Here is a 26169-nt window from a genome sequence, read left to right on the forward strand (position 1 = left end):
CTAATTCATTAATATAATTTAAAAAATACAAAACCTATTGAAATGTCAATTTAATCAGAATTTGATTGATTGATCCTGATATATTATTATGGTTGGCATTTATGCTTGGATAAATTTTTTCTTTTTTCATATTATTTTAAATCTCATTTAAAACTAGTAATTTGAAAGTTTGAACAACAAAGATAGGTCACTACTCTTCATGAATGAAATGAAAAGTTTAAATTTCAATAATATTATAATTATTTTCAATTCATTTTTTAAATTTGCAGAGAAAAAAGAAGGGGAAAGGGATAACAGAAAAAACTTTAAATATCCTTCATAATTGACTCACGTTTAAAGCATATGAGTTTCACAGTTCCAAATAGATGGAAAAGGGCCTACGGACTTAGGGGAATTATTGAAGTTAGTTTGAGGATAAAATTATCAAACAAGTAAGTTTAAGAACCGAAATGATACTAATTATATAATTTAGGAACTAAAGTGAATTGTTAAAATTATTTTGGGATAAAATTTTTAAAAAAATAAGTTTAGAAAATAAAATGATACTGATTATATAGTTTAAGAACTATTGGTAATAATATCCCTTTTAAAAACTAAACCTTAACATGGAAATAGAAACCATAAAATCAAACTAGACTCTAATTTGCAAACTTTGGGTCCTTGTCACCAAAGGAACTACTCTCAAGTCTCCCATCTCTTTTTCAAAAACAGTTCTCGTAAGGAATAGTTTAGTGGCAATTTCTATACTGCTCAACATGTGAGGTCCTGGATCGAGTAATCCTATTAGCTATTGATACAAAATTTAGGTGAATGAATAGGTTGGCAAGGAACTAAAACTTTAGCTAGGAGGATAGAGGTTAATGGGTTTATAAAAATTTCAATTAAATTTATTTTTAATCTCCCGTTTTATGGTTGATTCTTTTATAGAGCATACGAGTTGTCATTGCATTTCGTTAATTTAACACTATTTAGTTTGTTCAGCAACAGTAAATTACTTGAACTTTGATATGTTGCCGGAATTTCTGCAATGTTAAACACTGTTTAATTTTTTGAATATGTACTGTTTCTTGATATGTTTTCCTAATATTGAATATTTGGCTATTTGGCTTGTGATAGGTATTCCATATTGTTGGATATAGCAATAGTATGTTTTCCAGGTTCTTAACTATATATATATATATATATATATATTGTAGTAGTCTTCTTCCTGATTATATTATTAATCTTTTACTCATAGATAGGTTTAGTAATTAACATGAGAAAAATAATAAAAATGTAATATGGGTACTAAAAAGATAGTGTAATTACAACCATTATGATAGTGTAATTACAACCATTTTTTTTCTTAAGCAAGAACGTCTAAAAAATTCAATGAAAATAATAAACAAACCATTATTCGAAGTACGATTAAAATAAATAGAGATACAAAATCGTATTTTAAGAACGGGAAGACGATGAGAGAAGTGCAATAATTTCCTCCTTTCTAAACCCCAAAATCATACCACTCAGGCTCTTCAAAAACTCGAACAAAGCCAAAGTCTCTCTCCGAGCCCTGATATCCGCTTCACACTTCATCAAAGACGGCAAGAACAACCACAATCCGGTCACCATTACAAACGACACCGTCAATACCACCGACACCGCGGGCGGTAATCTCCATTTCCCCTTTAATTCTTTCTTAATCACAGTTTCAATGGCCACACCAGCCCCATGCAGTAAAAAGAAGCACGTGAGCTCCCACGTGGGCTTGATTCGACCAATGTAATAAAATATCAACTCATGCATCAAACCTGACACAATAAATGTTGCAATAACTGCAAGCAAAGGAGCTCGTTCCTTCCCAATCAAACGGCTACAAATCAACCGGACAGGATCGTATACGGTAGGGCGCAGGATACTACTAACCATTAGATTCCATCTTCTCCCCCAAAAATCCTGCAAAGAGGTAGATAGGTAAGGCTCATTGAACTGAGGCTCCAAATCAACTCCAAGAAAAGCTCGAGCCAAGGCTGCCATGGCTGCCAAAATTATTTCCAACCCAAGATAGAGATAAACAGAATATATAACCAGAAACAGCTTCGGATGCATATACGGTTTTCTCTTGAAAACCGGCATATGGGTAGCGAATATGATAGACTTCATAGCAAAATTTAGACATGATTTGTTGCTGTCTTTCTTGGTCGACGATGATTGATTTTGAATCTTTATTGGGAAGCAAGCTAAGAGGATGAAACTCGTTAAAGAAAGGTTGGAAGATAAAGGACCTCGACCGAAGGCGAAGAGGAGGAGCTTGAAAACCGCTAGCCAAGCGACGAAGAAGGACGTAGCTCCGCCGAGATAAACGGTGGTGAGATTGAGAGGAAGGAATAGGAATAGAGATATTACAGGGAGGAGAAGAAGGAACCTGGTGATTGTTCCTTGTTTGGTGATATTACCGATGGTGCGACAGTAACAGAGTGATGCGACAACCGACATCCAGACCATGAAGAAGTTGCTTAGTTCTCCTTCCATGCTGGTGATTTTGGAGATGGATTGGAGGACCTGATTTGCTACTGTTTTCACTTATATGGGATACAAAATAGTTTTTTCTTTTTTCTTTTTTCCCTTTTTTTTTAAATTTTTTAAATTTTTATTTTTGGGCATATAGAACAGGACCAAAATTTTGGATCTACGGAGCCTTAGCTATCAGAGGAAAGGACCAAAATCCTTTGCTTATCTTTTTCATATGCTTGTTGCTTTTGGTTACAAGTTACAGCCTTTTACAGCAAGTAACAATTCAACAGGTGCGTTGTTGCGACAAAAATAAAATAAAAACAATTAATAAATACATAGCCAGTTATTATGGGCTTTGAGTTGGGCTGGAGAACTGATCTCTGTTCACCTACTTATTGGACCATTTAAAGTATGTTGGGCCGCCAACCATTTTCATACTGGCTTAATCTTAATACGCCACCTCATTCGACTAATTCATTTAATTTTTTTAATCTAATTAAATTGTTTTATGCCACATCATCCCCAAGGAATTCGTCTATGGGCATGGCTTCCCCTTCTTCATTTTAAAAACTTTTAAAATGTCTATAAGAATTATTAGGTATTTATTTATGATATTTTAAAAGTTTATAAAAATAAGATTTATTTAAAATAACAATGATTTTTATGGACTTTTTTAAATCATAAATTTTTATAAACTTTTAAGTTAAAAAAGTAAATAGTTGCTTTAAAATTTTTCCACCCTTTCAACCGCCATAACTTTTGTAAACTTTAGAAGATTTTTTAAAATAACTCTAATTAAAATTAATTACAAATTATTTTTCAAACCCTCTCTCTCCCTATTATCCTTTAAGTATCGTATAAGGCTTTGATGATTATACTCAACTTAATTTTTTTCTTTTCTTCTTGCGTCTTCGTTATCACACGTGAACAATAATTACATAAAGTGGAATATTTTTCTTATACTTCTTTTCTTGGTCTTGGTCTGCTATTGTTATGGCATGAGTTCATTCACAGTACCTATTAAATTTTAATAAACTAGTTATAAAAATATATATATTGAAATAAATGAATTCAAATATATTATAAAAATTTTACAAAATCATTATGAATTTCTAGTACTGCTAGTTTTTGTAAATAAATTTCCTTTTTAATGTGATTTATTTGTATTTTGTTTATAAGAAAATATTTATTGATATGGAAAAAAAAATCTATCAAAAAAGTTCATAAAAATCTGTAAAAATCTTTCATAATTTTATAAACTCTATAAAAATTCAGTAAAGTCTATGAATATAAAATCTTTAAAAGTTTTTCATAAACATGTAAATTTATAAAGTCTTTAAAAAGTTGTAAAACTTGACAAAAGTCATTCATTTAAAAAATTTACAAAAATCTATTAAAATCCAAGTAGACTATAACCCCAATCTCACTTCAGCTCCAATCTCACTTCAGCTATTCATATTTTTATTCCTTACCAAGTGCTTGGTTGGTGTAGACCCTTCAATCTCGTGGAAGATTGCAAACTTCATCCAACTACACCATGCTCAATCATTCTTGCTCTTTAGCTGTTACCCATTCTCAAAATTTTGTGTCCTCCAACCTTTAGATGTGCCTACAAAAAATTTTCCTTTATTACCCTTTTTCCTCGTCAATAACAGAAAGTCTAATCTGTATAAGAAAATGGTAAAAATATATATATAAAATTAAATATTTTTTAAGCAATATATATGTATATAAATAAATAATGCTTTGGGTTTTGCCTTTTCTTTTCTTTTCTTTTCTTTTTTTTTCATATTTTCTTTCTTTTTATGTGCTTCTATAAAGTAAAGAAGTACTACAAAGAGGGAAAACTGAGTTCGGACTTAGGCAAAGTAGATTCATAACCTTTTTTTGGTTCTGGGCTTTAAAACAAAGGGAAAAAACTAGAAAAACCCTAAAAATCCAATCCACATACATTCAAAAAAGGATTGAATAAAAAAAATAAAAATAAAAACATATAGTTGCAGATAAAGTGTAATGGATTTTTGAAAATCTAATCTTAATTTCAATATTGATGAGAGAGAGAGGAAAAGCACAAAGAGAGAAATGGAAGAGAGAATATTTTTAATTTTAAAAAAATGAAAGGAAAAAAAAAAACAATGGGATGATATTGATGATGTGGCATTTATTTAGATTAAAAAATTAATGTCAACTGAAAGGGCTCAAATTAAAAAAATAAGCATACAAAAAAGCAAGAAGAGGATTCTGGTCCAAAAATAAATTGTGTTTTGGGATAATGTGAATTTATAAATAAAGAAGAATTGTAATAATTTTTTTCCTCATTTTGAGGTTTCAAACTTATAAAGTTTAATTATATGTATCAATAGTTTATCAACCAAATCAATTTTTGTTAACCATACCAACGCAATTAATAACCTAGCTCCTTTTTTATTTTTATTTTGTAAAGAGTATTTTCTCATTTGTGTGTAAAAATATGTACACGGTTTGATTTTCTTATTTATATATAATTTAAAACCTCAATTAACCTAAAAATAAAACCACATAATATGTTTTACTAAAAATAAACAGATAAACTTCTTGCAATTTTTTAAAACATTAAGAACCGGAGGTCTAGAAACTCACCATCACTTTAAGTCCTCTAATAAGGTAACCATGGTTAAACATTATTACTTTTTTAACCAAGTTGACTTATTAAAAATTCGATTTTACCGTTTTATATCAAAATAAAAACTAAATTATTATTTTATTTTTATTGTTGGTATATAATAACTTATGTTATAGAATTATTATTTAGGTTTTTTCTGTGTACACAAATGTGATTTTTCTAATATATATTATTTATATAAGAAAAATATAATTTAATATTTATTATGATATAGAATGGTAAAATAAACTTTTATATATGCAAATAAAGAAAAAAGGAATATCTTTTTGGTGGAAGTTGGGTTTTCTATTTTAGAGAGAAAGTGCCCAATGAAAAAAGTACATAGAAGATGCTCGCTTTAGTAGTAACAGTTTTTTTTTTTTTTCTTTTATTATTTATAAATGGAAATGGGTAGGAAAATTATGCCACTTGCATGTGGCATGTGGTAGCGAGTCAGATAACAAATAACAATAAGATTCTTTTCCATTTAGTATTTAATCATACGGGTAACATAATAACGTTTCTCTCTTTTTCTGATCACTCGTAGAGAGGGAGAAAAGTAGCATGTCCTTTTATCGATTCCGGCTTCATCATGCTGTAATCCATTTAGTTGTAGCAAAATAAAATAAAATTTTGGTCCTGATTTATTACAAACTTTCTTTCTTGAAAAAATAAAAATAGTTTTCTTTTTATATCATATTCATTCAACCATATACGGCCCCTAGAGAGACTGAAAATGTTAATTTTCCAACTTTACCAATGTAGTAGGACAATAATTAAGGTGACACTTAGATATGTATTAGTATTATTGGGGGGAAAAAAAAAAAAAAAAGGAAGGGGATTAGATATCTCTGTACTGGAAATAATAATACTTAATTATTCCATATTTTTAATGGAATTAAATCAATTTAGGATACTTATATTGTACTGATCACCAATACATGTGGTAGTTGTCCTTTTATCTTTTTTGTATAGAACATGTAGTCGTTGTCCTTGCTATTATAATATGGAGGATGTTGCACGGCATTAACTTTGGTTGAGATTATGTGAAATGAACCTTTTAATGACCTATGGAAACTTTTAAGCGTGGACTTTGTTGTGGATTAACTATTTTTATATGATTTATAATATAACGTACAGATATATTAATTTGATTTTATATTAGTCTCACATTCGAATTCTGGAGGATTCCACCAAAAAATCGAATTACGTAGGATATTTATTTGTTTGCTGTGGTTGTTAGGCAGTATTATTATTATTATTATTATTTTTCCCGTGAAATAACAAGAAAAAGGCATGTAATATTATATATATATATATATATATTTTTTTGTTTTTTTGGGTGAAGACTTGTATCGTGGCTTTTTTGTCTTACAACCGGTAATAGTTCAAATAAAAAACTATAGTACCCGCGAAATACCAACTCCAATTTCTAATACATTGATGGAATCGCTAAACCCCTTACTATCTTTAATTGGTAATATCTATCAATAATTTTTATTCCTATGTTGATCAATGATCGTTCAGCATTTATGAGAAATGACATTTTTTTATAGTATAAAAAGATTTTAACAGACTATTTTAGCCATTCAAAGATTAGTTTTGAAAACTTAGAAGTATTAAACAATAAAACTTTGAAATTTTAGCCATCCAATAGGAATGTGAAAATGATACTTGTCATTTTTTTTTTTTTTTTTGGGTTAAACCCTTCCCCCGCCTTTTTTTTTTTTCATTTACAAATTTTTTTCCTAATTTATGTTTTTTAAATTCATATTTTTGTAGATATAAATATAAATAATTTACCAATTAAATCAATCTCAATTGACACTATAAATAGTTAATTAATTCAATTACTTATCAATCAAACAAGGATGAATTTTTTGTTAAAGCTAAAAGACAATCCTATCATGAAATTAAAACTTTATTAATTATGCAAAACATAGTGATATATAAATATATATATATATATATATATATATATATATATATATATATATTCTTTTTTTGATACTATAATGAAAATTGTTAAACATTCTCAAAATATCATGTCCAACTTTTTTTTTTACCTTGGCCAAACCAAATTAAAAAAAATGAGAGTCCTAGTTTTGCAATTGCCGAAATCCATATAGGATGGTAAAACTTACTTCATATTCAATATTTATTTATTTTTTTCTTTAAAAAAAGCATATTTAGTTTCATGTTATCAACTATTTTGACTTTTTTTTTTTTTTTTAATAATCACATCAACTATTTTTCCTCACCAGAATCAAGATATGACACATACAAATTTGGCACAAAAATATTATATAATAACATATAAAAAAAGTATAACGGTTTTGTGTGTTTACAACAAGTCGCTGATATTTGCTAACCACTAAATTCACCGAAAAAGTGTGATGAATGATGATAACCAATGACTTTCAAATTACGCAATAAATTTGAGCCGTTGGATTGGTCTCACCTCTACCCTATCTGTAGTCAAAATCAGAAAGCGGACAAGTCCATCGAAGCGTTCGTCGTTTTCAAAGAGAGAACACTACCAACATTCTTCACGAACGCGCCAACCGCCGCGTACTCATTAAACGCTCTCACATCACCGTTACACCGGAGAAGCTGAGGAAAGAAAAGCCAAAAGGCAGTAACCATCACGAATCCAACGGTCAATGGCCCAGATACAATTCTCGGTAACCGGAATTTCCCGGTCAAAGCCTTTTTCAGTAAAATCTCGACCGTTAACCAAAAGCCATGGAGCAGAAAAAACCACGTGATCTCCCACGTGGGCTTCACACGGCCCAAATAGTAAAACATGAGCTCGTGCATAATAGCAGACACCACAAAAGTCGTCATGGTTGCTGGGAGTGGAGCCCACTTTCGGCCCGTGAAACGGGCGTAGAGTTTCAGCGAGGGTTCGTAAACGGTGGGCCTCAGAATACTCGAGACCATCATGTTCCATCTCCTTCCCCAGAAGTCCTGCATCGACGTGGAGAGATATGGTTCGTTGAACTGAGGCTCCAGCTCAAGACCCAGTAGGGCTCGAGACAGGGAAGCAACCATGGCCAAAATGATTTCCAAACACAAATATATGTGGAAGGAATACATAACCATTATCAACTTCGGGTGCATGTATTCCGTGTAGTCGTGCGCACGCATTAGAAAACCCAGAATAAGACCTTTTATTGCGTAGTTTAAAACGGATTTCTGACCTTTATTTTTGGGCTTTTTGGATGGATTATTTGGATTTGGATTTTGTTGGATCTTGATGGGTAAACAAGCAATGGCAATGAAACTGCCGAGAGAGATTGAATGGTTGGAAGACAGAGGGCCCTTGTCGAAAGCGAAGAGCAAGAGCTTGAAGTTGGCAAGCCAAGCTACAAAGAAAGCGGTTATGCCTCCGAGATGGACGGAGAAGAGTTTGAGAGGAAGAAAAAGGAAGAGGGATATAATTGGTATTAAGCAAAAGAGCCTTGGAATACCTTTTGGTACAAACTTAGCCATGACGTAGCAGTAGCATAGAGATATGAAAACTGAGAGCCATACCTTACAGAAGTTAACCATCTCACCCTCCAAGCTCTCCATCTTGGCCTTTTGTTCTCTTCTTTTAATTTTTTTTCCGGGTGAAACTTTTCTTCTGGTTCTGATATATATATATATATATGTGTGTGTGTGTGTGTGTGTGTGTGTGTGCGCGTGCGCGCGCTGAGGCATGTGTATATATGGTACTTAATATATATTAATTAACCTAATATATTAATTAACCTAGGTGATGAAGCAGTGGTTAGAAGGAAATTTCCAAATATGCGTTCGTATAAGTGATCTAAATTGGTGTCTGTTGACATATAATAATAATAATAATAATAATAATAATAATAATAATTTCGTGATAACAAATGGGTGGATGCCACATGGTCACTGTGAACGAAAATGTTCAGTGAATTCTTTGTGTTCGGCCTTTTGCAGATGGGAATGATGAGTGGGGATTTTTGAGAGTGGAGAAGTGGGGTCGATGCTTTTTTAACAACGATGTGGAATTTTAGTCAGTAAGTCCGAATATTCTAATGTAACATAGAAACTTTAACAGCTTGAACACCCTGTGTGACGCATGTTAGTGACCTAAAAAGAGCACATTGATCACTGCAAATAAATATGTAAATAACCAATTCCAATATATTATCCAAAGAAAAAAAAACAATAATTCAAATATTAGATCCATTTCTAGCACTTAATGTGGAATATTGTTTATTTTAAAATTATTTTTTAATAATAAAGTATATAATTATTAATTAATTATATATTTTATTAAGTATTTTTTTAAAAAAATAATTTTTTTAAAATTACATAAACTTTAATAATTTTTAGCAGAACTTATAAAAAGTAAATGATTATTTATTATTTTTTTTTTTTACCATATCAATTTGACAATGTATTTAAACAGATATTTTAAAAATATTTTTTAAGTGATTATTTATTTTTTTGATATAATGAAAAAAATTAACAATAGATAGAGTTATTTAAAATGCTCGAATTGATCAATTTTATTAAACTCTATTTAAAAAAAAAAAAAAACAATTTGATATATTATATAGTAACAAAGTGGTTGTTTATAATTTTTACCATATATTATTACTGAGAAAAACAGAAGCTCCATCGTTCTTACTTAGCTACTTGCCTGACCATTTTTTAATTAATTAATTTTTCGAAGAAACAATCCTCCCTACTTTGAATCAATGGAAGAAAGTGGACTGGTACCAGTCTAATCTGAGCGGTAGTTGATGGAATCGGACTTTTCAACTAGTGTATGCCAAATTTGAACACCTGAAATAAGGCTTTCACTTTCCACCTTTGCGTGACCCACAATAGAAAATGAATAGTGGAAAAAACACCATTTTAATAGTACCGGGAAACATATATAAAGACAAATGCTATCTTAAGCGTTCACGCCTAGGTAATAGGACCCGTGTGGGGTGCTTTCTAACGGATAGTTGTTAACCCAATTAGTTAGTCTAGAGGGTTTTGAACCGTGAAAAATTCAACCACCACCGGAGAAGTGACCCATAAGTCGATTTCCGGCGAAGTCATCGGAGGATAGGAGCCAGCAGTAGCTAGAAGTTTTCTAATACAGAAAAACTACCATTCCAGGCTTAGACCGGTGTGCAAGCTTTTGATGGCGGTTATGGCAGCTCCTTCACGAACTACGTGATCCATAAGCAGCCGCTTGATGATACACAGAGAGCCATTTTTCAGTGCAGAAGGTCATTCAATTCCTTATTGAGTAATACTTTGATATGGATGTTTTTCAATTTTGTGTTCATCTTAAAATTAACGAAAGGGGAAAATTGCCTTATTTTTCCTTTTGATTGTTGGACCTTGTAGATTTGGAATTTTCTCTATTATCATAATTTAAGCAATCCCACCAACATGAAAATGTTTAGATGAAGCCTTAGGATAGACCCAATACTCACAGTTTAACTAGTTATAAATCTCTAGTTTATGGTAAGAACCATCAGTTAAAAACAGACCACACGCATGCCCAAACCTAGGGCACGAACGGTTATGATAGCTTTTCTCCATATATGAAATAAATTTTATCAAAGCCAATTATTTGCACGATTTAATTTTTTATTAGTTTGTCTAATTAACTTTCGATTGTAAAAATATGAGTATTATTTATTTTTCAAAACAACTTCTATCATTTATCACATCATATTTTGTTGTCAAAATTTATAAAAAACAACAACAACAACAACAACAACAATAATAATAATCCTATCCATCTAACATGCACTTCCACATGAAAATCATTACCAATAATTTCGGCCATGCTTTTATATACCTAGAACATTATCAATATCCATCGCATACCGGTAGATGTTTCTAGCAAGGATGGGCGGAATCAATTTCATGCCTGCCTAATGTTATACCCAAAAGCATAGCATATAAGCATCACCAGTTGCTGCAAAAAAAGGAAAAATAAAATAAAATAAAATATGCAGCAGGAAAGTAAAACGAGCAGTTATATCTAATCATCAACAAATTGCTTGCAATACAACAGAGACAAAGTCAAAATTTCCTATACTGAATATGAATTAGACAAAATCCTTTCAAGATTACAATAGGCATTTCTATAATTTCAAGGGAAAATTTCTGTTCTAAAAGATTGATGTATTGTAAGTCAAGCTAACGGAAGAAACTGTTGCATTTCATGTTTCCAGAGCCGAACAATTGCCATTAGTTTCCCTACAAACTCAACCTCAACAGAGTCGGGCACAGCTTAAATTCTCCTTTTTGCAAGCATAAAACTGTGGTTACCTAGGATTCAAAAACCACCTAACAGTCCACGCTGAGAATCAAAACTCTTCACTTTTACTGATGCTGCTCATATATCTGCATATATGCCTCAGACAGAGCAACCATTTGAGGAAGGGTTTCTGAAACATGCAAATCCTGCATTTCATACCTACAACATTGAATGCCATGTCTTAGTCCAATATAGTTGCATTACATTATTATTAACATTGTACATTTCAATGAGAATGTGTAATTACCATAATTCTTCTGACTTTCTCTGCACAAATACCCTATAGGAACCTTCACCAGGTTTACCATCATGGACAACATTCGCGATCAAATCATACTTTGAACGCAATCTCTCATTCTCCTTTGGTGTTGGCAAGGGAATGTAGTCTTTTAATTCAAGGTTTTTCACAGGAAAGTTGACTGCAAAAAAAAAAAAAAATAGAAAAAATTTAGCACAATGTGACATGAAAGCAACCTGAGTGGGATTCTTCTCCCAAAAAAAAAAAAAAAAAAAAGTTGTTTTGGAATCATTTTGCCTCACCTAAAGTGGGATTCTTCTCCACAAAAAAGTTGTTTTTTGTAAATCTTCTCATGTGGAGAATTAGATACCGTGGTAATCTGGTGACTCTATATCTCATCCTTGCTAAACGAGGACGGACTACTTCAGTAACCATCTCACCATCAAATTTCTTCAAAATATTGAACAGGGGAACCTGAAAAATGAAATCTAAACTCAGTTTTCAATATTATCCTTTTCTGTGTAGTGAATCCATTAATTTCCATTAAATTACCAAATGTATTGTACAATCGTTTATTTTCCATTATATTCCAAGAACCAACAACTTATATAGCTAGCCTGTCACCACCGCTTTCTCACACGAGCACACACACAAATATACTAACAAGTGGAATATTAGACCACCAACTTAATGGCATAGCCTAAACAATTCATAATAGCTGTGTCACAGAACATATTTGACTCCCACAACTAAAACTCAACCTATATGTTCAAGCAAATTTTATAAAGATAGACATCAGAAAGCCGAAAATGAAGAAACATATTAGTTGGATTGAGTTCTGAGTTTAGAACTTTTACAGTTGTGATAGCTCTCATTTTATCATTTACGTTTTTTTGTTCTAATATAGTCAATCATATAAATTAACTTTATAACATTCATTAACAATAATTCAAAGCACTCTCACCGGAGAAAAACAATACTAATGTTCAAAGCACTAAAATCCAAAGATCTAGAATGACATGCATTACATTCTACATATGACCACTAAACAACGAAAAAATAGCACCAAATACCTGTGGTATTATATTTTTCTCCATCACATCCTTGAAAAGAGGTGGCGGTGGCAAATCCAGTCCAAGCATTAAGAAGGGCATTCTGTAACTTTCAGTTACAATGCCATTTTTTTCAGCTACTCCGTCAGTAAGTTTTAGAGAAGCATTTGGGTCATCATCATTTTCTTTCTTTTCGGCAATAGTTTTGTTATGAGTCTCTTTCACAACCTCCAGTTCTCCCTTTTAGCATAGAAAATTTTAGATATGGTATAAACGGATTGCAGCAAAGCAAAAGCAGGATATGAGAGCAAACCTGAAAGCAATCATGGATTATGCTGCTACTTTTCTTTGAAGTTCTAAGATCAGCATGCAGCGTATTAAGAAGCCATGACATAAATTCAACTGGATCAGACTGTGCACCAATTCTGAACCGCTTCTTACTGGCTTTCATAACTGCCTGAAGAAACTCATGAGGGCTCACCTGTAGACATAAAAAAGTTGAAAAATAAGAATACCACACTGAATAACATTTCAAATTCAAGAACAGATCATATATGTAGGAATTTCCTGGGTCAAACCTGTCCTTTAAAGTTCCGTGCATGCCATATCTTTCGTGTGAGCTCCCCAAATCGATGAACAAGGGGAGATTTGCAGTGTTGATAGTTCTTAGGAATGAGGAAAAAGTTTCTTAGGGGAGTAACTCTCATTAGCGATTGAATTGTGACATTCACAAAATCAGTTTCCTTGATGTTGTTGAGCCCCACCTATGATTTTCAAAATCAAATAAACAGAAGAAACACTCAAGAGATCAAAACTATTCTTTACACATAATAACAGCATTAACAGACACAAAAGAATTTTAAGCAATAACATACCATTCCTGGAAGGTAATCAGAACCATCAAGTGCCCTAGACCATTGTTTATTTTTGTCAAGCTGCTCAACTTGTTCCTCAGTAAACCTGCATTATCAAGAAGAAGTGTTAGAAGTCCATACTAAAATCAACAAGTAAAAGCAAACAAGAACATGCATGCAATAATATCTACAAGCTTGCAAGATAGTATTAGAAACTTAGAAGATACAAGTAACGAATATAGACAAACCTTGGATTCAAGACATGTCGAATGTCATCTAATGATGGATCACTAATTTCATATCCATCAGGAAGGCAATAAACTTTCTCGGTTCGGAGATTTATGTAGACATGGTGTCCGGCTTCAAGGCTATGAGTATATGCATGAGACTTTTTCCCTCTTCCTTGGTAATATTTCCCACAAACTAAACATGCATAGACATTCAAATTCGAAAGTGACACAGAGCAAAACTTTTCAAAATCAAAATCCAAAACCTGCCAAAAACAAATAAAATTTCGAACAATCAAACATGAATGTCACAGTTCATTTTACCTGTAAGAACATCAGAACATGCTGGCACAAAAGTAATTGCTTAGACTAATAATTTACCTGGCGATTAACAGTATCAAGATACGGGCAATCCCTCCGAATCTCAATCTCACGCCTTCGACCTCCCTGGCCAAGTCCTTGTTCTCTTAGAAAATCATCATCATCCTCATCCTCTTCTTCTTGAACCCCATTTTGTCCGGTCCTTGGCTTATCACTACCATCCTCTCTGGTTCCATTGGCAGGTGGCAATCTCTTGTTGTCTTCCTCTTCATCCTCATCCCCATAATTAAAACCAGGAAGAAGAGTGCTTTCTGAGGCAGGTGGAGAAGGTGAAGCAGAATGGGAAAGGGATGACTGGGAAGCTACTCTCTGGCGCTTCGAATCAGAATCAAGACCACCATCCCCACCCATAACATCATCGTCGACATCGCGTTCCCTCTTAGATTTCATGTTCTTGACTGTAATCCAAGCTATACAACTAGTTCATGAAGCTGCACCAACTGGGTTTAGTCAATTACTCAGTTGTAATTTCAACAAATTCAGGGAAAGCAATGAAAATTTAACTTCATAAAACCCTAAAACCCTAAAAAGAAATTAGATAGTTAAAAATCAACGACTAATAGAAGAAAACCCTAAAATCAATCCAAATGAATTGATGGTAGGGAAGATAAAAAGCAGAACAAAAAGTGATTGAACAACTAACAAATACTTACTTATATTGGTATAAAGTGAGAAAATCAGATTGAGGCTGCGTTTGGTAGCTGTGAAAATGCAAGAAAACGTAAGCCTACTCTTATCGCTTCGATTAAAAATCTATTACGAAGACGTAGTATTTGAAATGAAAGATAGACAAAGAAAGAGAAGCAATAGCATAAAAAATTGTTCAGGCAGCTCCGGATCGGAAATTCTGGAGGTGAAGGCAAAGAAGGAATAGCGGATTTTCTAGAATCATCTTCACCGTAGATTTGAAAAAATAATAATAATAATAATAATAATAATAACAATAATTTTCATCCAAGTGATAAAAAAGTATAAATTTTTTTAGAAATTATATATTATTTCAAACTTCTTTTTTATCATCTAAATTTAAAAAAATTTCATATTGTTTATTAACAAAATTTAATTTTATTAATATATTGTACTTATTTAGTTTTATTAAAAAATAAAATGAATGTAATTATACGCTTCATAATAAAAAAATAATTTGTTTATTTAATTAATTTTCATATTATACAGTATTTTTTAATGAAAATTATGTGGTACAGTAAACAAGTTTATACGCTTCATAATAAAAAAAAATTGTTTATTTAATTAATTTTCATATTATACAGTATTTTTTAATGAGAATTATGTTGTACAGTATACAAGTGTTTTTTTTTTTTTTTTTTAAGGTAAGTCAGTATTCACATTTTTTTTTTTTTTTTGGGGTGAATACTGAATAGTCAGTAATTACATTGTTTATTTCAGCAAGTTCATTCACAAAAATATAATAAAATAAATTGAAATATAACCTCAGGACTACACCACTATTCTAAAATAATGTTTTTTTTCCAACCTTTTTTATTGTGTGACGTGAAATTTAAGAAGTATTGTAATAAATAATGAAATAATGGTTGGTAGTGGCGTTTGGGTGGTCCTGTTTGCGTGTTTTCCTGATGGAATCTAAACTTATGATTTTTATGACAATTAATGGAAAATTATATCCAATTCACTTTTTTCTCAGAATATTTAAGAATTTATGCAAAAGAATATATATATATATATATATATATATATATATATATATATTGAATGCAATTATTTTCTCATGTTACCCTGATAATTTCTTGGCCACATATTGATAAATCACTGTTGATGTAAAAAATTAACAAATCATAAATTATATCCTCCGTTATTAAATAATTGTTGATTAAATTCGGAAAGAGAATTTAAAATTTTATATTCAATTAGAATTTTTTTAAAAAAAAATTATAGATTTTTTTGAAATTTAAAAGTTAAAAATATATTAATGCATATTTTTAAAGATTTCATTAAAGTTTCAAAGCTTTCAATATGAATTTTAAAATATATTTTAAAAGTTTATAAAAATTATAAGATATTGAATTAAATTTTTTTAAAAAAATTTATACAAATTATGTGGTATTCAAAATGTCAATAATTTTTACTAAGTTAAAATTTTGAACTTTACTTTAAAGTGAAAATGGAAACAATTCTCTAAAAAATTATTCACTTATTCAATTCAAAATTTTTGAGGATTTTTAAAATAATTCCAATTGAATTAATCTTACCAGTCATTACTGTAGATCCTTCTCCTTATTGGGAAAAATAAAATAAAATTGTAACGATTGTATATATAAAGTAAAATTTTATGAAAAAGTAATAATTGATTTATATTCTACCCAATAACTATTCTTTTACTAATTTTTTCTTTGTATTTCACTTTTGATATAATAATATATAATCTTGATGATATAAAATCCAATTGGAAAAATGAAAATTTTCACATTTATCCAATATGTAATTCTTCACATGTTTAATTTTGCTTTTAATAATGTATAATTTTTTATTTGAAAAATGATTAAGATGAATATAAGTATATAAAATCCAATTTCTAATAAGTTTTTTAGCATCGATGTTAGAAAACCAGATTAAAAGATTATATTTGTGATGAGACAAATATATATAAAAAAATGAGAGGAAAAAAAATTTAGGTTCATAAAAATTCATTAATCAATTTATGACTAGTTTTTAAATTGAATAGAACAGAGATTCTTATGAAAAAAAATATATGTAGAATTAAAATATTTCTAGATCATATACTCAAAATCTATACACAAAGAATAAAAAAAAAAAATTGCAAAACATGAAAGTTACCGGTATACAAAATTATTTATTTTATTTATTTGATTGTTTTTTTACTTGACATTAGAAATATAATTTTATTTTTACAAAGTCTATTAAATGTCAATAAAAATCTATCAATGTATATGAAAGTCTAATAATGTTAATTAAAATCATTTACAATGAAAGTTTATCAAAATTTATGAGAGTTTTTCAAAATTTTATAAATTCTATAAATGTCATTAGAAATCTAATACATTCGGTTAAAAAAAAAAATCAATCACTTAAAAAAATCAGTAAAATTTTTTTAAAATTCAAATTGAATACACCCAAATTATTTTGATGCTGTATGCCATAGTTGAGATGGATTATAATGTATTTATAATTTAAACATAGAGTTTCTTGACTGACCCACAACCTTAACATATTGGACCATATGGTTAAATAAAGAAACTAGAGGAATGGTTTAATTTACCCTACAGTTACTTTTAGTGATTTATGTAAAATATTGAATGCAAAGTTTTTTAGTTTCTCAAAGGGCCAAAAAATAAAACACACATCATTCTGTAGAAAGATCTTTGATGATTTCTTAACTTGACGGCAAATTTTAGTAATAAGAAAGCAAATTGATCAGAGAGTAAATTGATCAAGATTCAAGTAGTATTATACGCTTCCACAAAAGAGTTCTTGATGATTATCATGATTTGTTTGATCTTTTCTTTTATTTTGATTTTGGTGATTTGTATTGCTTTATTGAATATCCGTTTGTTTTTCCTTTAGGCACTTTCCGGAGCAGTTTCTTAATGAAATGGTCAAGTTTAATACAGAAAATGACCATAGACTTCGACAATACTGAAAGTTTTTTCTACCCGCCCGCTCTCTCCCTCTCTTTTTGGTTTAAAATTTAAATGAACTTTTTTTTTAGAACCAACACCATTTTGCAAAAGCCTCAGAATAAGAATTGAAATTGGCCAAAAATAAATAAATAAATAAAAGCTGAGGAAGTATATAATACATGGTTCAAAAAAGGGAAAAAAGACAGTAGAATATGACCCTTTATCTGACTGATTTCAAATTCCATCCTTATTGAAGCTTGACCAATTTTACTTAATAATTCCTTACAGTCAAAATAATCTCAGGGCAAAAGAAGAAAAGAGAGTGCTCAGAAAAGCAAAGTTCATTCATCTTTCTTTATTAACAAATGACTACCAAATGAATTATCTTTTTCCTTCCTACTTTTCTTGTCCTCTCATCATCATGATTGTTCGGTGACCAGTCTCGGATTGACAAAATATATGTCAAAATAAAGAAGACAGTAAAAAAAAAAAAAAAGAAAAGGAAAAATGAGACATGATACACACTCAGTAAAATTTTCAGCTTCTAAAGACAAATGGACTGAAAAACCAATATCACCAAGCAGGTATTTAAGTTGAAAGCCAGTCTTTCCGAATATCAAAGGTGTAACTAAACTCCAAGTAGCATTTGTTGTCATCATCAGCGAACTGGAAACACAAGGAGAACAGAGTTAACGAGTAAGGCTAATGTTTTTTTCAAAAACTTTGAAAAAGGTTCAGACAAGGAAAAGACCTAAAAAGGTGTGTTTCCATGCATAGGAGTGGCCACAGAATTTCAAATTCAAAATGCATGTTTTATTAAAGCAAACATGGGTCTGGCAACAAATTTTGATTGGATCAAGCATAAACTGTATACAAACTAAGTGAAAGCAAGGGAGGCATTAACTCTGCCTGGCAATATATTTAGAAGAAAGAAAACCAACAGCGTCAACGATGACAGAAAAGTTAATTCGGGCAAATCACGGAAGTTGGCAGTGCCAATTTGGTTGTAACTTGCCTTGGTTCTAGCTGAATATGATCCTCTAGCAAATAGGCCAGATGGGGTTGTTTCCTCAGGCACCTGATGAGTATAAGGCTCCGGCTGAGGACTAAATGTGCCAAACATTTCCTTTGTGCTATCAACTGTAACAAGGATTCATAAGAAATGCAATGTTCTTAGCCAAAGCAATGTAAGGCCTATTCTACCACATAACATGTTGGGGGGAGAGAGAGAGAGAGAGCGAGAAAGAGAGAGAGGTTACCCTTGACACCGGTTTTCCAGACTGTGTTGGTGTATTTTAGACCTGAAACAATGTTGTTGCTAACTTGGAATGAGAACACCAAACTATACCGGCTACCTTCCTTCAAAGTAAACCAGGTTCCCTTGGGATTTCCGTTTTCAGGAATTGGAAGAAGCATGTCAGGTCTGCCAGCAGATTTAATTGCTAGGCTCAGGATCTTGACATCTGGTTCTAGGCTCTCTACACACAAGAAAACAGGTAATCTGCATACCACCATTGTTGAAAGAACAAATAAAAGGGATATTTGTGCAAAAACCCTCGCAAGTATCTATATTTGCTCATCTAATTATCGAAATGACATGCAGGAAAAATGGAGGAAACAGTATGTATTTGCATTAAGTTGATGAATAATACATCACTTAACCATGGATATAAGACTATAGCAGACTTTTAGCCAAATCCAGATAAGTTTTTATAATGCCGACTAGAAATCGAACAAGTTTCATAAGAAGTTTGAAAACGTATTTATTAAATGAATTGAAATTCAAGAAACTTCTTAAAGTTTTTAAGTTTATGGCCATAATAGGGCCTCATAGAAACTAATTTTGTGTATCTTTTCCAACTTTTTAAGAGGAAAAATGTGAATTTGAGTTCAAAGTGAATGTGATTTAAATTTAAAGAAATCATATCACAATGATGAGGATCTACCACCAAGCTATTCTAAAAGAAACTAAGTGTCATGCTTGTCTCATAGGCATCTCTTTAAAACCAATCTAAGTTAAAAAGATAGAACAATTTGGCAAAATAAAATTATTCACCTCCAACAGAATTAATATCGACACTCCCAAGGAGCTGTTCCTTCCACCTCCTTAGACTCTCATCATCCTGAAACCTCAAATCATCACCAGAAACAAACGAAATATGACACAAAGTCAGAAGAAAACTCTTTATTCAAATCATTGAAACAATGAAGAAGAAAGACACAAACCTTGTCCTTCTCGATATGTTCTTTGAGCGTATACTGAGGACCCAACTCAATCTTCTTTCCCTCATCATCTTCTTCATCTTCAGTTGCATAGATGGAAGTCTCACTCATTGTCCTAATCATCCCTTCTGTTCCATCCACATTTTCTTCAGCTAAACCGGTTTCTGCAACTGTCTTTTTCTCTGAAACCTCAGCGTTTTCAGCTCCATCGCCTTTCTCGTCAAAACCCATGCTTGTGGAACTTGAAACCGCTCCAACGGCCAAAGACATCAACAGCCCATTAATAGTGCCAAAACAAACTACAGAATTTAGACCCACCCCACAAGGTATAAAAGGAAGTAGAGCTAAAACAATTGGAAAAAAAGAAAAAAACGCTGCAAAAAAGAAAAAAGAACACAAAGAGAAGCCAAAAAAAAAAATTCCACTTGGAAGAATCTCTCTGATTAAAAACAAAAAGAAAAAAGAAAAAAACGAAATAGAAAAACCCAATAAAGTAATAGAAAGAATTAGTTTGCTAACAAAAGGTAGAAAGAAAAGAGAGACTTGGGTCAAAGAAAGGTAAATAGAAAAAACAGAAATCGATAAACCCAAGAAGAATAACCCCTGTTGCAAGAAAAGACACCAAGGAAAAGAAAAACAAAAAAGAAGTGAGAGAGATTGAGAGAGAGGGGTTGTTTAGGTCCTTCAGGAAAGCCGAAAACAGATCAAGAAATGGTCATGTGGTGATCCGAAATTTTGAGTCACCCATTGTAAAATAAGAGGAGAGAGAGAGAGAGAGAGAGAGAGAGATCGTGAGGGTCACTCTTGCTGCACTAGCCTCCACGAAGACCAAGATTCAAGGAGAGCTTTCCAATTCTACACACATGAACAAACCAATCAGATGAGACAGCCTAGCCTAGGATCGAGTGAACCAAACACGCCCTTTGACCCTTTCAAATCGATGATATATTTGTTGCTATGACTAATATTTGAACCAAAAAAAAAGAAAAAGAAAAAAAAGAGTGTGCTGGTGAGTTCTCGTCCTCCTTGGAATTTAGATAGTTTCCATGTGCTCTCAATTCCCCTTCCAGAATGCAAATCTTCTCCAAATAAGCCTCAACTTCCTCTTATAATCACATAGAGAGAAGGTTGTGACTTATTTATAATTTTATACCAAGCAACATCAATTCTGGATATGGAATTCTCATTTTCTTTGTGGGGTGCGAAATTGATAAAAACCCATGTATCAGATGAAAACACCTGTCAAGGATAATCATTCTAATCCATTTAATTACCCGCTAATATTTTGAACATTGGTTCAATTCATCTTTCATCTTTAAATTGTTGGGTTTCATTCATTATGACATATAATTATGTAGTTAGAGGAATCTCATGGAATGATTAAGCAAATAAATGTTTCAAAAAAAAAATAATAATAATAAAATAAAAGAGATTAAGCAGATAAGTATTGGTTCAAGAACCCGATTATGCAAACAGATTTTCATTGCCAGAACATCTTGGCATGACATGTTCTGTCATTTTAGTGGACATGAATGTTTTGAGAGTAGTGATTTCTATATCTTACATATATCCTGACATACTGACATGTTTTAAAATTAACTGGAAAGCATTCAATTATGCATTAAAAAAGCATTTAATTATGCATTAAGTGGAATTTTTCAAATAATGAATCATGCTATCCGATACAACTCATGAGGTATTCATAAGTGACAATGGTAAGATACGGCTGGTAAGGCTTTTAATACTGACCAATCATATTTTGCCAGATTATTCATGAATACTCTCACTGAGCTGTGACATGGAAGCATTTTTTCCTTTTTTTAAGCAATAAAACTTTGTAAACTTTCATATGGATTCCATCGTTTAGCACATGCTTCGAAAACCCCATATATCTCCTTCAGCTTAATGCCCTCAATCTTTAGGGAAATCTTTCCCTCTTTTTGTTTTCAGTCTCCTCGGTAATTAACTGAAAAATAGAGATGGTCTTAAATGGTATAAAGTGATGGCTGTCCACGGTCTCTTTTTTTTTTTTTTTTTCCCGTTAGTTTACTATTCATAGCAAAGAATCAAACTCAGTTGATTTTGAAATAAAGCGAAACTGAAATAGCACGCCACCCCATTTTAAGTGTAGTTTCTGTTTCCCCTAGATTTCAATTTTCAAATTTATTTCTAAAATCAATACTATAGAAGCCGAGCCCGTGAATCTGACTTACAATGGGCTCTGGAAAACTTTCATTGCAGCTTCATATCCAGCAACATTTATGGGGTCGTTTGGAGACGACCACATGTAATGTTTTTAAATGTTTTACCTTTTTTTATGTTATTCAGACATTTGAATGCAGAATGCAAGCTATTACAATTCACAAAAGCACCAAAAAACAAGAGAAGAGGGAATTAAAACAGCTCAAAATGACACTAGCCTGAAAATTTTTACTGGGAAATAACTTATGTTGGTTTGGAACAGGGAATTAAAGCACCTCAATATGACAGTAGGCTGAAATTTTTTACTGGGAAATAACTTGTGTTGGTTTGGCTAATCTTTCAATGAAATAAGTAGCACAATATTTCACCATTTCAGATGGGAGGATTTTAAAATTCAAAAAAACTTGCCCATCCTGGTTTAAAAGTAACACTTCTCTAGAATTATATAATCTAGGTATTTTCCCAAGGTAGGACTTCCCAGCCAAAAACAACTTTGGCACCAAAATGTCATGAAATATTCGGATAATAGGTTTACATTTAATTTTCACAGTTGAATTACCATAAGTTTTTATCCCATGGGGAGATAAATCAAATGCAAAAACATCTTAGTTTCCTGTTCCGAGTTACACAAATGCTAGACTGATAGCTATCTGCTATTGTAGAAAAATTCAAACGACACCATCTTTCAGTTGGCCTTCACTAGTAATTTAACAACAAACTCTGGAAAATTGATGCAAAAAGCATGAGATACAATAAATATTTATGCCTTTGCAATACATCAAAAAACCAAGTGAAAACTATCACACGCTTCTCCATTTCCTCGTTACTCTGTCTTTAGCAGAAACACCTTCCTTGTTTGACGTAATATCAAAATCATTAAAACTATCAGGAGATGTCTTCCTCAAGATTTTAGATGTTATGAAAGTTAACCCATTTCTTGTCCCTCGCAGAGCATACAGCAGAGGATTCAATATAACAGCAAGCATCACTTCTCCTTTCGCAACTATGAGATACTAAAATTGTATAATACAATTATGTAAGAGAGTTTCTTTGGAAGTAATATGAGAGAAAGAAAAATAATAAATAATATATACAAATTAATGGTATATGATCAAATTTAAAAATTGAACAGAACCGCTTACCATGATAACGATGCCTAGAACAGCAAGGCTTGTTTGTTGTGCTTCTTGCCAGAAATGATCACCATTGGACCACCCAAATCGTCGACCCCATCCGAACCAACCCCCTCCACCAGCATCACCACCTCCACCCACCTCCTCTCTTCTTTTAATTTCTTTGTTCCATTTCTCAAATTCATTTTTCTTTCCACCGAGTGCACTTTCTAATGCTTTCTTAGCTTCTTCCTGCAATCATAAATAAAACTGGCATCAGATTTAAGGGAATTTTTGTACCATGGAATATTGACAATAGACCTTTCTTTTTGGTCAAGACATATCACCCTGTAATTCAGAATTTCAAGCTCATTTATTAGGTCAACACTAAGAAGGAGTAAAATAGGCTGATGGTATTAGGAAGCCTATGCAATGGAAAATATGTTATTTAGGAGGCAGATATATGGCTGGACAAGTAACTATTTTTTTTTTTTTTTTTTTTTGTCAATAACTGGACAAGTAACTATCAAAAGCTGTAGGAGTTGCAAGATGATTGAGGCTCATAAAATGATTGATGGTTTTTAAATATTCTAATCATGGTTCCTATATTCAGTTGAAATGCTAAATGAAAGGGAAGGATAGACTTAGAAACCAAAATCTTCCCCTTTAAACATGTGTATATCTTAATGCCAACACTTGTGTACTTTATTCAGGACCTCACTTATGGTACTGTACCCAAAAAAGATAGGTTTTTTAGATGACAATCATATTAGTCCAATATTCTGATGAAACCTTTATAACCTAAATGGAAAAAGTATAATTGCTTTAGCCAAACTCTAGTCTTAGCCTCCTATGACAAGGGCTTGCAAGCTTATCAAACTTTACATTCTTGTGTACCTTCAATAGGACAAGGATAAAATGAAAAGACAAATCATTATAGAGATGAAATAGATGTCAAGGAGAGGAATTAAGAACCCACAAGAAAACTGTTAAAAGTGCTTAAATATCCATTTAGAAGGAGCAGGTGCCTAATTCCATCTAAACCTTCAACATAGCAGCCTATCAATAATTGATTGTCTACAACTCTTTCAATATTGCTTTTGAACCTAATTACATAACTAGTAATCATCAGATGCTCATAACTCACTAATTTCTAAGCCATTCAAATTCAAAAATTCAACTCAAAAGTTCGGTTTAATATCTAACCATCAGGTCAACTTGCGCTAATTGAGATGAAAAGTTGAGTTGCTTTACAGAAAAAGCCCCTTCTAGAGACACTGGACTCCTCAAATCGTAGTTCATTTTTCTCTACCTGGAATGCAAAATCCGTTTTCCCTATCACTAAATGCCTAAATTCGATTATTCTGGATTAGACCCAATTGCCAATACATCTCAAGCTGTTCAAAACCATAGTTTTTTTGCTACCAAGAACGAAACTTGGGGCTTTCTTTTTCCTTATCTACAATATTTCCAACTTGGGTTCTTTTAGCATCTTATCTTTCTAAGCAAACCAATAAATTGCAGCATCAGCAATCAGGCGGAAAAAGATGCGAAATTTAAGAAAACCTCAAAGGAGAAAATTTTTCATAAACAGGTAGCTGAAAAATACCTGCCGGCGATTGTCTGAGAAGAGGCAAGAAAACCTGCCACGGCACTTGAGCTTTAGCAGGAGAGAATTCCAGTCCTGGGATACATTTTGACGGCGAGTGGTCGCGCAGAGCGAGGAACGGGATAACTCGGGGCGAGTTCTGGGAAAGTGAGAGAAGGTAAGGGGTGGTGGGCTTAGGTTCAGCACAGGCGCCATTGTCTTCTTCGCATCTCCCTCCCTTGGAATTGGAACACGCTCCGTTCGTTTGGATACACAATTAACCAAATTTGTTTTTTTTTTAAATGCCTAATTGTACTTTTTAATTTATTTATTTTTTGTTTTTTGTATTATATAATTTTTATTTAAATATTAAACTTGGTTTATTTTTAATTTTTACTTTTATTGTATTTTATACAAATTCTATTTTTTTGTTTATTTATATATATTCAAATTTGTTATTATTTCATTTGGATCCATATTTTAAAAAAAAAATATCACATTTATCATTTTAATAAATTTTACGGATTAATTTTAATGTTCAAAAATTAATAAGAAGTTAAAAAAGTTAATATTTATAATTGAATAATCGATAAAAATTGACCTATAAATATTTTTTTATAAAATTAAAAAATTAAAAAAATAAATGATAAACTTTTAAAAATGTGTGATCTAACTAAAATAATAACAAAATTAAAAAAGGTATAAATAAAACTCTTCCTCTGTATTGTGACACTAGAAGATATATAAATATTTAATTAACATGTGAATAAATATTTTTTTTATTTTATCAAATACCTGTTGGATTTCTAATCTTGTGACAAAGTGATATATTATTAGAGCAAAAAGGGTTTTTACTTATAGATAATAATTTTTAAAATTTTGTTTGGTATTTTTAACAGGACAATTTTATACGTGTTCGGTTACATGGCCACTTCAGTATTACATATCCAAGCATTGAGAGCAGAATGAAGAAGCAACGAACGAAAATAATAATTTTTTTTACCATTCTTTATTCTTTTCATTAATCGAACGAATAACCTCTTGCTCCTGTTTATGGTCGTATTAGATGCATAATACTCCATAAGTAATCTTTTTATTTCATGTACTGTTCGAATTTTTTAAGGATATACCGTTTACCACATATAGAATATTGATGTCGCACTCTTCAGATGTTTTGGTCACTTAATTCCAAACAATTTGAAATGTTTTCGTGAATCCACAACAATTTGAATTTCTTGAACCGATG

At 31.5% G+C, this 26169-nt stretch overlaps 5 protein-coding genes across 7 annotated transcripts; all 5 read right to left on the reverse strand.

Moving 5' to 3' along the window:
• Window positions 1-1285: 1285 nt before the first annotated feature.
• Window positions 1286-2824, reverse strand: LOC107414886 (acyl-CoA--sterol O-acyltransferase 1). The gene has a single exon (XM_048464622.2). It carries the CDS (start codon window positions 2509-2511, stop codon window positions 1438-1440), a length of 1074 nt encoding a protein of 357 aa, XP_048320579.1. The 5' UTR covers window positions 2512-2824; the 3' UTR covers window positions 1286-1437.
• Window positions 2825-7408: 4584 nt separating this feature from the next.
• Window positions 7409-8778, reverse strand: LOC107409872 (acyl-CoA--sterol O-acyltransferase 1). The gene has a single exon (XM_016017295.4). The coding sequence runs from the start codon at window positions 8708-8710 to the stop codon at window positions 7619-7621; it is 1092 nt and encodes a 363-aa protein (XP_015872781.2). The 5' UTR covers window positions 8711-8778; the 3' UTR covers window positions 7409-7618.
• Window positions 8779-10886: 2108 nt separating this feature from the next.
• On the reverse strand, window positions 10887-15084 carry LOC107414903 (uncharacterized). Of its 3 annotated transcripts, XR_007238024.2 has the most exons (11): window positions 14835-15084; window positions 14182-14612; window positions 13822-14066; window positions 13595-13679; window positions 13298-13483; window positions 13033-13200; window positions 12741-12959; window positions 11970-12141; window positions 11677-11848; window positions 11441-11588; window positions 10887-11084 (listed from the first exon to the last, which is right to left on the reverse strand). XR_007238024.2 is itself a non-coding variant. In XM_048464050.2 (10 exons), the coding sequence occupies exons 2-10, from the start codon at window positions 14569-14571 to the stop codon at window positions 11495-11497; spliced, it is 1731 nt and encodes a 576-aa protein (XP_048320007.1). In that variant the 5' UTR covers window positions 14572-14612; window positions 14835-15084; the 3' UTR covers window positions 11129-11494. The 3 variants fall into 3 exon arrangements, 2 of the variants coding, with proteins under 2 accessions (XP_048320007.1, XP_048320009.1); XM_048464050.2 differs by lacking the exon at window positions 10887-11084 and having other exon boundaries at window positions 11129-11588; XM_048464052.2 differs by lacking the exon at window positions 10887-11084 and having other exon boundaries at window positions 11129-11588; window positions 14182-14621.
• A 3037-nt stretch (window positions 15085-18121) lies between these two features.
• LOC107414930 (rho GDP-dissociation inhibitor 1) lies at window positions 18122-21300 on the reverse strand. Its single transcript, XM_016023152.4, has 5 exons — window positions 20025-21300; window positions 19855-19921; window positions 19058-19276; window positions 18814-18938; window positions 18122-18464 (listed from the first exon to the last, which is right to left on the reverse strand). Exons 1-5 carry the CDS (start codon window positions 20289-20291, stop codon window positions 18387-18389), a joined length of 756 nt encoding a protein of 251 aa, XP_015878638.1. The 5' UTR covers window positions 20292-21300; the 3' UTR covers window positions 18122-18386.
• Window positions 21301-22730: 1430 nt separating this feature from the next.
• Window positions 22731-25212, reverse strand: LOC107414920 (uncharacterized). Its single transcript, XM_016023132.4, has 3 exons — window positions 24945-25212; window positions 23366-23587; window positions 22731-23236 (listed from the first exon to the last, which is right to left on the reverse strand). Exons 1-3 carry the CDS (start codon window positions 25137-25139, stop codon window positions 23024-23026), a joined length of 630 nt encoding a protein of 209 aa, XP_015878618.3. The 5' UTR covers window positions 25140-25212; the 3' UTR covers window positions 22731-23023.
• Window positions 25213-26169: the final 957 nt, after the last annotated feature.

This window comes from Ziziphus jujuba, chromosome 1 (assembly GCF_031755915.1).
Source record: "Ziziphus jujuba cultivar Dongzao chromosome 1, ASM3175591v1".
Classification (NCBI taxonomy): Eukaryota; Viridiplantae; Streptophyta; class Magnoliopsida; order Rosales; family Rhamnaceae; genus Ziziphus; species Ziziphus jujuba.

What these genes read in the sequence shown, in the direction of transcription:
- LOC107414886 (XM_048464622.2), bottom strand. Translation starts at nt 2,511, where the DNA reads ATGGAAGGAGAACTAAGCAACTTCTTCATGGTCTGGATGTCGGTTGTC.
- LOC107414930 (XM_016023152.4), bottom strand. Translation starts at nt 20,291, where the DNA reads ATGTCTTTGGCCGTTGGAGCGGTTTCAAGTTCCACAAGCATGGGTTTT. An exon ending in CGATATTAATTCTGTTGGAG is followed by an intron (nt 19,277 to 19,854) that starts GTGAATAATTTT and finishes TCTTGTGTGTAG; the next exon opens with AGAGCCTAGAACCAGATGTC. An exon ending in CTGGAAAACCGGTGTCAAGG is followed by an intron (nt 18,939 to 19,057) that starts GTAACCTCTCTC and finishes TCCTTGTTACAG; the next exon opens with TTGATAGCACAAAGGAAATG.
- LOC107409872 (XM_016017295.4), bottom strand. Translation starts at nt 8,710, where the DNA reads ATGGAGAGCTTGGAGGGTGAGATGGTTAACTTCTGTAAGGTATGGCTC.
- LOC107414920 (XM_016023132.4), bottom strand. Translation starts at nt 25,139, where the DNA reads ATGGCGCCTGTGCTGAACCTAAGCCCACCACCCCTTACCTTCTCTCAC. An exon ending in TCTCAGACAATCGCCGGCAG is followed by an intron (nt 23,588 to 24,944) that starts GTATTTTTCAGC and finishes TTATGATTGCAG; the next exon opens with GAAGAAGCTAAGAAAGCATT. An exon ending in TTCTAGGCATCGTTATCATG is followed by an intron (nt 23,237 to 23,365) that starts GTAAGCGGTTCT and finishes ATACAATTTTAG; the next exon opens with TATCTCATAGTTGCGAAAGG.
- LOC107414903 (XM_048464050.2), bottom strand. Translation starts at nt 14,571, where the DNA reads ATGAAATCTAAGAGGGAACGCGATGTCGACGATGATGTTATGGGTGGG. An exon ending in TTGATACTGTTAATCGCCAG is followed by an intron (nt 14,067 to 14,181) that starts GTAAATTATTAG and finishes TGTTTTTGGCAG; the next exon opens with GTTTTGGATTTTGATTTTGA. An exon ending in AGAAAAATATAATACCACAG is followed by an intron (nt 12,142 to 12,740) that starts GTATTTGGTGCT and finishes TTCATTTTTCAG; the next exon opens with GTTCCCCTGTTCAATATTTT.